This window comes from Arachis stenosperma, chromosome 4, assembly GCF_014773155.1.
Source record: "Arachis stenosperma cultivar V10309 chromosome 4, arast.V10309.gnm1.PFL2, whole genome shotgun sequence".
NCBI classification, from domain to species: Eukaryota; Viridiplantae; Streptophyta; class Magnoliopsida; order Fabales; family Fabaceae; genus Arachis; species Arachis stenosperma.
In genome coordinates, this window is record NC_080380.1 from 140,463,864 (window position 1) to 140,479,042 (window position 15,179).

At 30.1% G+C, this 15,179-nt stretch overlaps 2 protein-coding genes across 3 annotated transcripts; both read right to left on the reverse strand.

Annotated features, from left to right (window-relative positions):
* Positions 1 to 330: 330 nt before the first annotated feature.
* LOC130976339 (uncharacterized) lies at positions 331 to 1,926 on the reverse strand. The gene is made up of 2 exons (XM_057901188.1): positions 1,377 to 1,926; positions 331 to 1,141 (listed from the first exon to the last, which is right to left on the reverse strand). The coding sequence occupies exons 1-2, from the start codon at positions 1,449 to 1,451 to the stop codon at positions 884 to 886; spliced, it is 333 nt and encodes a 110-aa protein (XP_057757171.1). The 5' UTR covers positions 1,452 to 1,926; the 3' UTR covers positions 331 to 883.
* Positions 1,927 to 4,429: 2,503 nt separating this feature from the next.
* On the reverse strand, positions 4,430 to 11,023 carry LOC130974174 (zinc finger CCCH domain-containing protein ZFN-like). Of its 2 annotated transcripts, XR_009084436.1 has the most exons (8): positions 10,569 to 11,023; positions 8,949 to 9,106; positions 8,669 to 8,731; positions 7,719 to 7,838; positions 7,143 to 7,433; positions 6,691 to 7,008; positions 5,293 to 6,156; positions 4,430 to 5,201 (listed from the first exon to the last, which is right to left on the reverse strand). XR_009084436.1 is itself a non-coding variant. In XM_057898938.1 (7 exons), the coding sequence occupies exons 1-7, from the start codon at positions 10,615 to 10,617 to the stop codon at positions 5,875 to 5,877; spliced, it is 1,281 nt and encodes a 426-aa protein (XP_057754921.1). In that variant the 5' UTR covers positions 10,618 to 11,023; the 3' UTR covers positions 5,280 to 5,874. The 2 variants fall into 2 exon arrangements, 1 of the variants encoding a protein (XP_057754921.1); XM_057898938.1 differs by lacking the exon at positions 4,430 to 5,201 and having other exon boundaries at positions 5,280 to 6,156.
* Between the last annotated feature and the right edge of the window lie 4,156 nt (positions 11,024 to 15,179).

The window sequence follows — 15,179 nt, forward strand, 5'->3', positions numbered from 1 at the left end:
CAAAATTATAGCACTCTTTAGTCCCTCTCCTCTACCCTATCTAAGATAAGAGCAAAAAATAGCTAACCATATGCCCTCCCATCTAAGGGACTAACCCTTATATATCAATTTCTTTGGGACCACTCAAATCATCAATAGGGTTCCCTCTTCTACTAATTCACTTTGGTTATTACAATGTTGGTTACAACTTTCCTTTTGTTGCACTTGATTTGAAAACAAGCAATGTATATACACTCATAGTTATCAAGATAAGACATTTGTTTAGTATGTCACAATAATATTATATGCTACAAAGTACAATCAAGAGAGAGTGAAATTGAAGCAGCAAAACATTACTAGACATAAATCTCACATATAATAACATTGAATAAACAAATCCTTACAATTTTGCAGTCTACTAGCATAAACAAATGAAATAATTTATAAAGCAAGAAACCCCAAAGTTCCTTCTTCTTCTCAACTTGCAAGTCTTAGCCAAAAGACATGCCCACTGAGCAATTGCATTACTATATTCATTCATAAAGTTAAAACTTATCATCAACCCCAATATCTCCACTTGAAGGGCAATCCTTCCTGATTCACTATGTACTTCAATATAATATATAATCATATAAATAAATATATAATGCTAAATTCTGACAATAAGACAATGTGCTGTTTCCATGACCCCCCTCCCCCTAAAAAATCCCAGTAACAGCTTAAGAAAAAAAATATTCATAATACTAATGATAATTAATTGATTAAAAAAACAAATCAAGGACAGATATTCTCCACTTCTCTTCCCATTCACAGTTGAAACAGAATTAATTAAAGAGACAAACCCTTCACAATTTTCAAATTATTATAAATAAGAATTATAATGATAAAGGGGGGGGATGGAATTTTAAAGATGGCATCCAAAGCAATTACAGGTCCTGGGAGTGAATGAACAGAATCCATAGGGCTTGTTTGGAATGTTGCAATTGATGGCATAGCAACAAGGAGAGGGCAAGCACACTCCTCTTGGACCACCACAGCAGGTGCAGAGAGCACATATCTGGAAGCTTCCAAGCTTCCTTCTGCTCTCATTCATCATCATCATCAACCCACTCTTCTTCCCTTCTTCCATCAAAGGTACCATGGGAAATGACCCATTTGCCTCCTAATCATAAAAAACCAAACTTTTTCAAAATTTAGCAAAACCCACATGCTAAAAAAACCAAACTTTTTCAGAATTCAGTACTACCCAGATGAGAATTTTCACTAGGAACAAAAGAAAAATGCATCTAGATCCATGAACACATTACAAAAAACAAAGGGGTAAAAAAAAGAAGCAAAATTGGATGTTTATGGAGAGAGAGAGAGAGAGTGTGTGTGTGTGTGTAAGGAAAACTCACATGGATTAAGGTTGCTTCATTAGCCATGATGGAAACAAAAATGAGAGAGATGATGAGGCCATGAGAAGGAATCATGCTTGGTTGGTTGGTCACTTGAAAAATGCTTCTTCTGAATCTAGTTGTCTTAGGTTTGTGTTACAGAAGGGACTTTAAACCTTGTCCTGTCTGCAAAAACTTGAAATTGTTGTAATATATCATAAATGTGTAATTTTTGGTTCCTATTTATGTAGAAATGTTTGAGCTTTTGAACTAAACAGAACTAAAATAGCTAGCTTTTTTGCAAGGTTGAAGAGAGTAGAAGAGGAAGTACTAGAAAATAGAAAGAGTAGGCAAAATGGAACTATAATGAGTTGGAAGAGAGAACCAGAAGAAGCGATGGGGACAGAGACAGAGACAGGGACAAGGATAAGGACAACAACAAGAACAAGGGTTTTTCACTTTGAAATATGAGGCACTGTGTGTTCCCTTTAATTAAGAGAAGAGCACAGTTCAGTTACCGAGAGAAGTGAGACTGAGAACATAAAATGAGATTATTTTTTTTTTTAGTTTGAGTTTGAGGAACACATCAAACTCTTCTCTCTTTTCATCTCACTCACTCATAGGTGTAAAAGGAATCAAGGGCACTATGCAGTTTATGGCTTTATGCTTAGCCTTTTTATTTTATTTTATTTAAAAAAAAGAATTAAATCTCTAATTTTATAATTCGAAAAGAAATAATTTTTTAATTAATTAAAAATATAAAAATATCTTTTATATTTTAAAATGTAAAATATCTAAATTTTTGCTTAAAATATATAAATACAAATAGGTTTTTAAAAAGTCAAAAAAAATTATCTTCGAGTTAAAAAGTCAAAATTTTATTTGTTATTGAAAGAATTTTGTTAAAGCAGTTGTTAAAAATATAAAAAAATATTTTATGCAAAATTAAATTTTTAATAACATTAGATGCATACAAATAATTTTATAAAATAGGATTTTTATTTTTTATGTTCTTAGTCCGGCATTAAAATTTCAAACCATATTTTTTAATGTCTTAAAGGCAGAAAATTAAGTGTAAAAAAAAAAGTCTCTAATGTTGAGTGTGGACTGGATCTCATTACTTTGTTTAGAGCAACCGCAAATTGGTATTGAAATTCATAAATTATCCTATTACAATATTTTTTATACTAGGTATAAAGCAGTAGGACCTAAATTTTCAATGTATCAATCGAATTTGGAATTATGTGTTTGACTCTCATCTCTTTTCAATTTTTCATTTTACTACTTTTGATATAAAAAATATAATAAGTATTAAAATTTTGAATATTATACAAGAAATTAAACATTTGGTATTAGACCACTAAGCTCAAATAACACTACGAGTTCTTGAAAATAAAATGTTGTTTATAGATATTAGTGTATATTGACATAATGTGGGTATCTATTAGTTTATTTTTTTATTAAATATGTATAACAATAAACATAAAGTATTTTTCAATAAGTATATATATATATATATATATATATATATATATATATATATATATATATATATATATAAATACAATCTTTTTTTTTTTTTGAAAAAAGGTCTCAAGAAGATATTTAACAAAGATATTAATTTATAAAAGAGAATAATTTTCTTATTTAAAAGCAAGATATTTTATTTTATATGAAAAAATAAATTAGACCTTCACTCCTTTAATTTACTCATTTCACGGACAGTTCATAATTTTCTCTTGGCCTTATTCCCGTAGAGCCTTGAATTTCATATTTAATACTCAAAGGATTAAAAACGTGACATGCAAGGTAGATAATTTCAATATAAAATACGACCACGCCTTTGTTGGTGTTTCTATGAAATATATCCTTTGTTATATTTTTTTTTAAATACATCCACCATTTATCTCCATTACTTTTTTTTTTTTTTTTTTGCTTCTCAAAGTTATTTAAGGGTGTCAAAATCGACTAAAATATGAAAATATTTGACTATTTTGATGTTTACTCTGCTATGATAATAATACAAAACATCATTGACATTTTATAAAAAAAATATTATTTTAATTACGAAAAGATAAAACATCACTAACATTTTGTTAAAATGCTCAACAATGTATAACATATAGTTTAAGTCATCTTTAAAGAATTCATCGCTCATAATTCAATATATAAAAAAAAAATGTCAAAATCATGGGGGAAAAATTTACAGAATTTAGCAATTCAAAGAGATCCATCTATTTACAAAAGTAGTTGCAGATGACTTATTAATGATTAAAAAAATACAGTCAATTTCAAATCATATCTATGAATAAATAATAAATAGCAAATAGGCAAACTAATCTTTATAACGAGTAATAAGTTTTTAACCTTTTATGTATTTTTTTTTAAAATGCTGGCTTACCGAAATGCCCCTATAACTTTTGTATCCTTCATAATTAGCTTAGTATACACATTATGATGATGGATAATCATTCCTTTTCCTAACCAATCTTTTTTTTTTTTTAGCGAAGATTAAAACAGATATTCCCTGAGAATCTCAGTTCTAAAAATTTGTACATGCACTGAACTAGAGACAAAAGCTTGTGAATCCACAAAAAATAAATAAATAAAATAAAGATAAAAATAGATAAAAACAATGAAATAGCAATAATGGGAAAGAAAGAAAACAACCGTTCAAATTTAATCATCCTCTACTTTACATTATATATATATATATATATATATATATATATATATATATATATATATATATATATATATATATATATTCAGCATCTAGCATCTATTTTGGTGCTTATTATCCAATTCTTTCAAAATATATTCTCCATACAGAATATTTTCCCACAAAAGGAAAAAATGCAATCTGAACCTTTTTTCCCATTTTAATTAAAATAAAAAATAAACTAAAAAAACAAATAAAAGGACCTATTGAGTGGTTCAGAATCTACATGATTCATAAGCCAACTAAATTAATTAAACCAAGGAAACACTCTATTCACATGAAATAGTATGAAGTTTCAAATTATGGAAACAAATTCAATAAATTGTTCTTTTCAAATATGTTTTCATTATTTGAAGAATACCTATTTAGGACACAGTTGTCAACATCTACAAAAATTGGCTTAGAAACGGACATGTCTCTTATCTTATGTCACTGTTTTGAAACCACAAAAATTATCTTAAAATTAGTCTAAGATAGAGACAATTTTTTTAAGTTTGTCTCCAATATCTTAAGGAAGAAGAAAAAAAAAAGCCAGCCCGGTGAACAAGTATCCTGTGTTAACCCAGGGTTTCAGGGAAGAGCCGCATCCAAAGGGTGTAATATACGCAGTCTAAACTAATAATTACATCAGTGACTGTTTCCAAGACTTAAAACCGTGATCTTGAGGTTATATGGTGATAACTCAATCGTTGTTCCAAGACTCCCAAGAAGAAGAAAGATTAGCACAAATTGTGACATGACAATTTTCATCACAAAATTCTCTAAGAATCAGAAAAAGAAAGAAAGAAAGAAAGAATTGGCCATGTACCTGCATGAACTTATTCATAACAAGCATCAGACTCAGTGGCGAAAAATATCAAAGAACATGCATCTTTAGCCACAGAAATTGCTGCTGCTTTACAAAGCCTCCATGAAAAGAGATTCAAATTCCCAACTATGAATCTATGATTTAGTTGCATGTGAATTGTAAACCGAATTCTAAGCCAGAAAATGCCAAGATACCCACCTTTAACCATTCGGAATCAAAAGAGCAAGCTGCGAGCACCTTCGGCCAAAACAACAGTCACATGTTCTGCTTCTTCTGCCTCTAAAATTCACAGTTTAGATTCTTTATCCTTCAGCTTCTGCAAAATGAACCATGTTAAGGGCAATCAAATCAAGCAAACGAAATACACATATACATACACACATATATGCTAGGAAAGTCTTGCTTACAGGTTAAGTTCTGAAACAGCAGCTTTTTTCGACTTTCGACTTGCTTGGAGTTCTGTTAAACTTGGCTAGGAATGTACAAAAAATATGAATCATAAAAGGATATTGAACATCCTACTATTGGCTGCCAGCGAAAATGATTTTCTATACACACAAAGTAGTTCGGTATAAACCGAACTTTTTTTTTTTTCCCCGGAGAAAGTAAAAGCGTTTGAAATGAATTTCAGACCTGCATGAAACAAAGATTCAGCCAGGAGCCAAATTCCTGATTATTATAGATTTCCAGAAACATTTTTTACATATTGGCAAAATGTTAAATAGATAAACCAGTTTTAAGGACAGAAGAAATGTTCACATCAGGTTTTGAACCAAATGTGACAAGTATTTTGTGAAATTTATACAATCTGGCAGCATGAAATTCCAGAAAAACTGAATCCGGTAACCGCGGTCAATAGCAGGTTGGCAGAATCAGCTTAACATGAACTCTGTACATCTCCAGCAACGGGAAAATCGATTTACAGATTACCCTTTTCTCCCCTGAAAAAAAATCGTAAAAGGCAGATGATGCATTTCCAAGAGACATCATTATCCCTCATCATCAATGTTATCATCACTGGAAGGAAGTTGTCTAGTCTCCGACAACGAAAGCCTCCTTGGCTTCGCAGAGCCTGACTCAACAAGTCCTTCTGGTGATAAATTTAATGCCGCGGTTCCTGATGAAGAACCCAACATTCGTCGTCCTGAAGCATCAGCTGAGGGTGATGTAGACATATTATAGGCAAAGATTCCCATGGGGTGGTCGAACTTGCAACTCGGGCCGAATTTGCATATACCATATCGCGAGTAAAAGACACACAATGGCTCTCCCTGTAGGAAATGAGACACTAGCTCTATCAGCTTGCACAAAATATCAATCAAAAGATTATAAATGTGAAGATAATAGAGACAAATTTTGGAAATAATATGCTAAATCAAGAAGCATAATTTGATAATACAGCAAGGAAAACGCATAATTCAAACAATTCAATCTGGTTGGCCTTGATCATGTCTTCTACCTTCAGTTCTATGTATGGTTCAAACCATTAAGTTAGCTTCAGATTATGGTTATACTTAAAACTGCAATTCTTCTTTGCCCAAATTCAAGTATTCATGCATCACCTAATTAATGCTCATGAATAATCAACAAAAGGATTTGCCATGTATTGTGATTTATACGATTTATATGATGTTACGCACAAAACTAGGACACTGTACACCCTAACATTTAGTCATTTTATGGTTACTAGTAACTCATCCTTCTCGTGATGGTATCTTGTTATTTTGTGTCCATAACTTCCGACAACTAACTTAATGAAACAATGACTTTGGCATGTAGTATTCAATAGCTAGAGTTCCACTTACCGGACGTAAAGGAAGGCCAATTGGACTCAAAAGACAATCAGGAGCAGGAATCAGCCTCTCACGCGGATGATGGAAACGACAGACTGCACCGAACTTACAATCTCCGGTCTTCATGTAGAATTGGCATTCAGGCTGGCCAGGTCTTTCAGGAAATATGTTCTCCCTCTGCAATGCATAGAAACCTACAGGAACTGATCCAGAACGGTATTGAGAATATGCTCCTTGGGATCCTGCATTTGCCGATTCGCCTTGACGAGAGGATGCATATGTTTGACCATTTCCAACTGATTGTTGTGTACTGTCTGATCCCATTTGACCCTGGAAAAGGTGCATGTTCCATTAGGATTCGTCTCAACAATGTCAAGTTCTCAAATCTAGACTCAAATAGCAATGCACAAATAATGATAGAAACGAAGCACAAAAGTGTTACATCATAAGAAGAATGATCTTACATTGTATGCACCCCAGCCAGGTACCGAAACCACTCCCTGAGGTAGAATCAAAGATGCATAACTCGACGGACCTTGCCAGCGTGGACTAGCAATGTAGGATGAACTCGACCAATTTGTAATTCCTGCTGCATATGACTGCTGACCTGGCGTTGTTGGAGAATGAACGGTGGGATAAACAGGAGAACTGCGCATTGAAAGCACCATATTACTTGGTTGAGGATGATGGAATTTGCAAGTGTTCCCAAATTTGCACTGTCCGGTTCTTAAATAGTAAGCACATTCCGCCTCATTCTGCATCAACAACAAATATATGTATGTACTTACACGACTAAATCATAATATCAACAATTTCGTAAGGGTTCGTAATACTCATATCGAATAGAAGTACACAAAGAATACATAACTATTATCCGAAAAACCAAATTAGATCTTCAGTCTAAAAGTGTATCAAGCAAGTTACTGGTGTAAAATTAAATGAGTGATAAAAACAAAAATAGGCTGCAGCAAATTAATGAACATTACTATCTTAGCCTTAGATACAACTCATACAAATGTACACAAATCTGAACAACTAACCGGGCGGAGTGGATAGCCTAAAATATTTAAAGCAACTCTTCCAGCAATCCCGGCCTTGTCTCTAGGATGATGAAACTTGCATGTGGCTCCGAATTTGCAAGTTCCTGTCTTCAGATAATACTGGAAAACACAACTCAGATCAGTATTTTGTAAGATGGTGGTTGATGTTTACAATATGAAGGTTCACACACATACTATGTCAAGGCCAAAAATGAGTGCTTAGCAGAATAAGGTTGGCGTTAACATCAAATACGAAAATCAAACAAAAACAACAATTTATAGCTTGATATAAAGTCACCCTCTCCTTGTTCGCTGCCTATACTTCATGCAGACATCAATGATTAACTTAAGTGTTGGTAAATAAAGTTTTGAATTGTGTAAATACAAAGAATAGTTAGTTCTTAAGACAGACGAAGCGAAAAAGTGAACATCCCCCCGACCCCACCCCAACACCCGCATGCGCGGAAAGGGGGGGGGGAGCACATCTGAACTAGAAATTATTTTAAACTAGATTTTAGTCCAATGAAAACTCAAATTAAACTAATACAATATAAATGTAAATCAGTTGCCTCAAAATTTTTGATAGAGTACTGCATACACAAGCAAATTGAAATGCTGTTAACTTCCTACCCGAATTATGCCACTTTTCAGATAACTGCATATGAACCATTCTAGGAACAACAGTACAGAAAATAGATGTACATGCAACTCCCATTAACATTATGATCTCCTTTGCCCTAGTTCCATTCACCAAACTGTTTGAAATTCCAAAGTTAAAAGATATTGTAGACACTTGTCATGCGGACTAAAGTAAAGGTCATCTGTAAATTGTTTTAGCCGATGCAGACTGCTATAGTTTCCAAAATTATTATAAAGTACCACCTTAAAAAGCATGCACATTATAACAAGCAATATGCACCTTATGCACTCATTGAGAAACAAGTACATGCCTGACATTCTGGCTGCCCTATCCTTTCTGGGAACTCTCCTTTCATCCGTGCAGCGGCAATAGCCTAATGGTATTTGAAGAAAAACTAATCAGATAAGTGATCAAGACAATGATCACAAAAGTACAGAAAAGATAATTTCATTCAAGTTTCAACATTTTATAACAGCTACAAACTATTCTTTTTCCTATGGAATGAATGAATACAAAAGCCAAATAATCATGTGTCAACAATCTTCATAACACTTATGTTATCAACTTAAAATCACAATATGAGTTTCTACCAGTTTCCTGTTAGGAGGATGGTTAAATCGACATGTTGCTCCGAATCTACAGAGTCCTGTTCTGATGTAATATGAACAATCTGGTTCTCCTGGATGCTCAGGATAAGGTCCAGGTTCCATCGTTTCACTCGACCTCAAGTTCATTTGCCACATTGCATCTGAGATAATGTCATATGAACAGGTCAGCTTCTCAAAAATAAAATAAAATAATCGAACTAAACCCATCGAAGAGTGAAAGAATAACGATAACCACAATCAGAGTTCAAACTTAGTCTCATTCTCATACTCTTCTGTTATTGTAAATCAATAAATCAAATGCAATATAAATTTGGCTCATGAAAATGCATAAGAAATGGAAGAATAAAGATTAAATCTTCGCATTGGTCCTCGATTTTGTGAGCATCATTCATTTTAGTCATTTCGATCTGTCTAAGACTAAAATGAATCATACTCACAAAGTCGACTACCAAAAAGAATCTTTACTCAAAAACTAAAAGAACTCCAAGTCATGCATGCTAGACAATAATGATGCAATAAAGAAAAAAAATTAAAAAAAAAAACTTATGGGGGCCCCTTCTTACCATGGCAGTGGCATAAAGGGCCCCATCCTGTGAGAAAAAAAAAAAAGAAAAAGAAGTTACTTGGATGAAATAAAAACTTCCAAGTACATTTTCTTCTCCAAATTGATATCTCTGTACAAAAACCACACTAAAAACCAGTTTGGGAAAGCTATGAGCCCATGACTTTTCAAAAGCTGCCATGCCCTATTACTGTAGGTTCTTGGGGGAAAAAACTGGTGAAGACAAAGGCTCAATAAATGTTCATAGCTAAATATGTTTAAAAATCTTCCATAAATTGCACCTTGATAAATGAAGCAGTTTAAAAAGTTTCCATATATTGCTACCTTGATTAATGAAGTATCTAATAATAACAGGTTATCATGAAACTACAGCTACTTCAAAGTATTAAAACCCAAAAGTACCCAAAAAAAAAAGAGAGAGACATATCAATAAAACTTAGTTATATGAATTAAAATTAAAAATTAAATAAAGTAAAGAGGTTTTGTTAAGCAATTCAGAGCTTGGAAAACATGCCATATCATTGATTGTGGGTTTTACCAGTCAAAATTCAACATCAGAAACAAATGGCATGGCTATAAGGATGACTATGAACATTCCCAAAGTGACTAATAACTGATAAGGAAGCATTGAAAAAAAAAAACTAAAAAATAACAAAATATTAGTAAAAAAATAAGATAGTTGTTGAACTTTTATGTGGAATACCAGAGACCAAAAAACAAGGGGCTAAGGTTGTTAGCTAAGGTTATCTCAGATCTCAGATAATAGCATTTGACAAATCCCACTAATTTTTGACACCCTCCAAAAAAAACCAATGAAATATGAAACAAAAAAAAAAGGTATGTGATGATGATGAATTATGATCATAAAAAAAATTATCAATTAATTAATTAATTGAATAAAAAACACAACATGATCAGAAATTAATATAAGGGGAAAAAATGAATAAAATATAATATAATTGAATTGAATAGAATAGAATAGAATTGAGATTATGAGTTATGAAGAATGATAAGAATGAAAATAGAAGGAAGAAACAAACCTTGAGGGATGCCTTCACGGGACATGGGAATTGCAGCATCGAATTCCATATATGAAGATGAAGATTATTATTATGAGTATGATTAATATTATAATTAATATTATTATTATGTGTGTGGTTGGAGTAATTATACATGATTATGAAGAAGGTATGAGAATATAGAACCCCATTTGCACACAACACTCATTCATCAGTATCACTAAAACACACTCACTCTTTTTCTGTGTGTCTTTCTTTCTGTTATGAGATCAAGTTTCTTCCAACCCCAACAACAACAACAACATTAACTACATCAACAACAACAATAATAACACCAACAATAAATGATAAAATTTAATTATTATAAATAAAAATAATAATAAAAACAAGAGAGAGAGAGAGAGAGAGAGAGAGAGAGAGAGAGAGAGAGAGAAGAGAAGGAAAGAGAGGTGGCGTTGTGTTCTCCACTCCACAAACGAGAATAAGGAATAAAAACCAAGCAACCAACCAGACCAGTCATCTATTACTGTTACCAAATACTATATTATTATTATTATTATTATTATTATTATTATTATTATTATTATTATTATTATTATATTTACTTTCGTTACTAAAAGTCTTAAAAGAGAATTTTGTCTTTTTAGTCATTCAGTCTTATAATATTATTAAATCAGCTGAAGTAATTGATTTTTAAATTTATTACTTATAATATTATCTGAAAATATAAATTTAATTAAATAATTATATAAAATTGTTTATATACATCAAAATTAATTTTTTTATTATTGAACTTTTATTAAATAGAGTTTATGTGAGCTTCTTTAAAAATTTAATAAGAAAAAAACATTTAGATGGATATATTTGACAATCAACTTTGAGTCATATTTCAAGGTTTAACTACTATTTGCTATTTAGAATTATTTTAGTTAATAATAATAATAATAATAATAATAATAATAATAATAATAATAAAAGAGCATATGTTAATATGATCCGAAAAAATAGAGAGAGTAAGACTTTTTGAAAATTAACTTGTTTTTTTTTTTTTGTTTATCTAAACGGTATTTTTAAATTCGACAGATTAAGAACTTTAAATTTTATTTTTAAATCATTGATATAAAATATCATAAATATAAAATATAAAATAATTTAATTAACAAAAAATACAGTATTTTTTATTTAGTAAATAACATTTAAGAATGAGGCTAATAAAAAGACATTTGATTGCTAAAATAATAAATAAGAAGTGAACTAAATTTGTGTCGCACAAAAATAACGATAAAATTTTGTGTATATATTCTATTTTTAAAAAATCCACCCTGTAACCAAATTTAATACAAATTTATAGAGAAATCAAATACAATTTTAGAAGTATTTATCAATTGTTTATTTTCAAAAAAATGATAGCAACAAAGAAAAACTTGAATCTTGGTCTTTAACTCTTTATGGAATATATATGAAACCGTTATCATTAATGGTAATCATTTTTTATTTTATGGCTAATTTTAATCATCACCCAAATTAGAGGTATTTGAGACGCCAATTTAAATGTAAAGATGAAGAGGATAAAATAAGCAAAATAAAAATAAGAATTACAATTTACAAATAATCAAATTATTTATTTATTTATAGTTTGTGTTTTTATGTGTTTTGTTTGTTATTTGAGGCGCGTTTTGGACATTCACACATTCATTCATCTCCCCCAAAAACCTCATCTACTTTTTTGGACACGTACGTTTCTCCATTTTCTTTTTTATTTATTTTATTTATTTTTGGTATTGGACTTTTGGTTTAAAATAATAATCCACAAAATTTGACTTATGCACTTCTCTACTTTACGTGAACCAATAACAACATTTAAATTAAATAAAATAACATGAAATATACTTTTTCCTCTCACACGTGATTTGCTGTTTCTCCATGAGACTCCATCCCTTCAACTAGGGGTGGCAAACGGGCCTGAACCCGCCGGGCCGGCCCGCGTAACCCGCCAAAAAAGGTGGGTTGGGCTGGAAAATTGGGACCGCCAAATAGCAAAAGCCCGCTTAACCCGCACCGCTTAAACCGCGGAGTTTGGCGGGCTTTGGCGGGGCGGGGCGGGCTTCCCCACCGGGCTTAGTATTTTTTAGTAAGGGGGTATTTTTACAATATTTTTTACCAAAACCCAACTTCTCCCAACCCAACTTACAAGAGAATGAAGATGAAAATTGAGTGTTTTGGATTATGTTTATTTTGTTTTAGAGACAATATTTATAATTATGTTTTGGATTATGTTTATTTTGCTTTGGGAACAATATTTATAATTATGTTTTGGATGAAAACTTAGTTTATAATTATATTTATTAGATATTTATAATTACAAAGACTTTAATGTTTGTGAATATAAAAATTATAATATATTTATACTTTTAGAAATTATAATAGTTAAAAATAAAAAATAAAAGAGATTTTTTTATGTCTTTATATATATTATTTAATATTTAAAAGTAAAAAAAAAGATATTTGGCGGGCTTGGCCCGCCAGCCCGCCGTTAAGCGGGGCGGGCTGGGATTCTGGGACCGCCTCACTAGGCGGGGCGGGGCGGGCCAGCCCGCCTAAGGGCGGGGCGGGGCGGGCTTCCCCGCTTGCCACCCCTACCTTCAACTATGAGAATTGAGAAATGCACTTTAACCAAAATGAGTCCGATTTTATATTAGTATTATTTTGATTCACTTATAAATTATAATTGAACTCGATTTATGTTTTGGATTGAATTATTAATTAGACGACTTTAATTTTTAAGTCTTAAATTTGATTTATTAGAACCTTAGTACACTAGAGTTTAAGGCTTTGTTTATAAATAATAACAAACATTACTAGATTATATTAGCATAATTAGATAGTTTCTACTTTCTAGAAGAACAAAAAAACTATTAAGAGGATAATTATGGTTAATTCTGTATAAATTTTTTTAGGAAAAATAATAAATTGATTTTTTATTTTTTAATTTGCGGATATTTAAGTTATTGAGAATTTAAAAATATATTTAAATTTTTGACCTCTTTAAAATATGAATATATCAATCAACCAAGTCAATACAATAAAAAATATTTTTTATTTTTATTTGTTAGTCATAGTTTGACAGATCCAATTGAACATGATGGATCAATATATTTAAATTTTAAAAAGATTAAGAATTTAAATGTATTTTTAAATTTTTAAAAATTTAAATATTTACAGATCGATTAAAGACCTATTTTTTATTTTTTTTTTATGGTTGAAACATAAAGTAAAGCTACTAAATTATTATTGATGACTTAAAGCTACCAAATTATTATTGACTTAACTAATCAAATCAATTTTTTTTTCTACTTTTTTGTTTCACTGTATTTTCATTGTAGTTATTATGGCAACAGCCAACACCATTCTATACTTCTATTTTCGTATTTATTTATTATTTCGTTCTGAGTGATGATTAATTAAAAACTTTAATTCTTTTTTTCTAATTAATTTCTTGTTGATACTTAAACCAAAAATTCAAATATATATGTTATTTTTTGAAAATATAAAAAATTAAAAAATGAACATTTTTATTTAAAAATAAAAAAGAGGGTAGAATTTCCAATATTTTTCTTTATGATATTATGTGCTTACCAATGTTGGAAAAGTTGAATATCTTTTTCAAACTTCGTTTTTCCAATAGAAAGAAAGCATTGGGTTGAGTTTGGGTTGGCATTGATAAATGATGATGATAATAATAATATGGTGAATGGTCATTGGTGCACCAAGAAAAATAAGAGAAAAAATATAAGGGAAAAAAAAAAGAAGCAAAAGGAGTGGATAATCAATTTTGGAACCATTGGTTTAGAAAGGAAAGGAAAAGAACAAAAAAGTTCGTGGAAGACGGCATGCTGTTTCAGTTTGAAGTTGACACCAATATACAAAATCTTAAAATTAAAGTATTTAAAAAAATAAACTTGTCTCTTGTTTAAAATTAAGGGTCTTGATTTTTGAAAAAAATATTTGTTTATAGATATTTTATTAATAGATAATTTATTTTATATTTAAATAGATTTTCCAAAAAAAAATATTAAAAACGTATTTTTTTTAAATAAAGTATTGTTAATTTTTAGAAAAAATAAATAATTTTTTTTAATAAAAGTACTTTTATTAAAAAATTATCCAAATAGATTTAAAATTGAATAAAATAATTTATTTAAAAATTATATTTTTTCACATAAAAAAAATATTTTTTCATAACCACTTAAATTTTATTTTTTTTTTACATATAAATTATATATAAATTTTAATTTAGTTTCTCTAAAATTTTATTTTAATCTTATTTTATTATAAAAATATTTTTGGTTCTCTTCTAATATTTCATCTAACTTCACTCCTAAGTTTAGTTTCGATATAATTATCTATGTAGTCTTTTGTAAAGTTTTTGAAATAATAAAATTGTTTTAGTAAATTATCTCTCGTATTAGTGAGATTCTATCAACTAAATATAGTAAACAACGACTAAGTATGTATTAGTAGGAATATAAAAAAGAATGTGACTCCCTAATTAACTTTAATTTTTCTGTAAATAGGGTTAATCAATTCATATATGTGGCTAGTTAAATTTTCGTTAAATCAATTAAACAATAT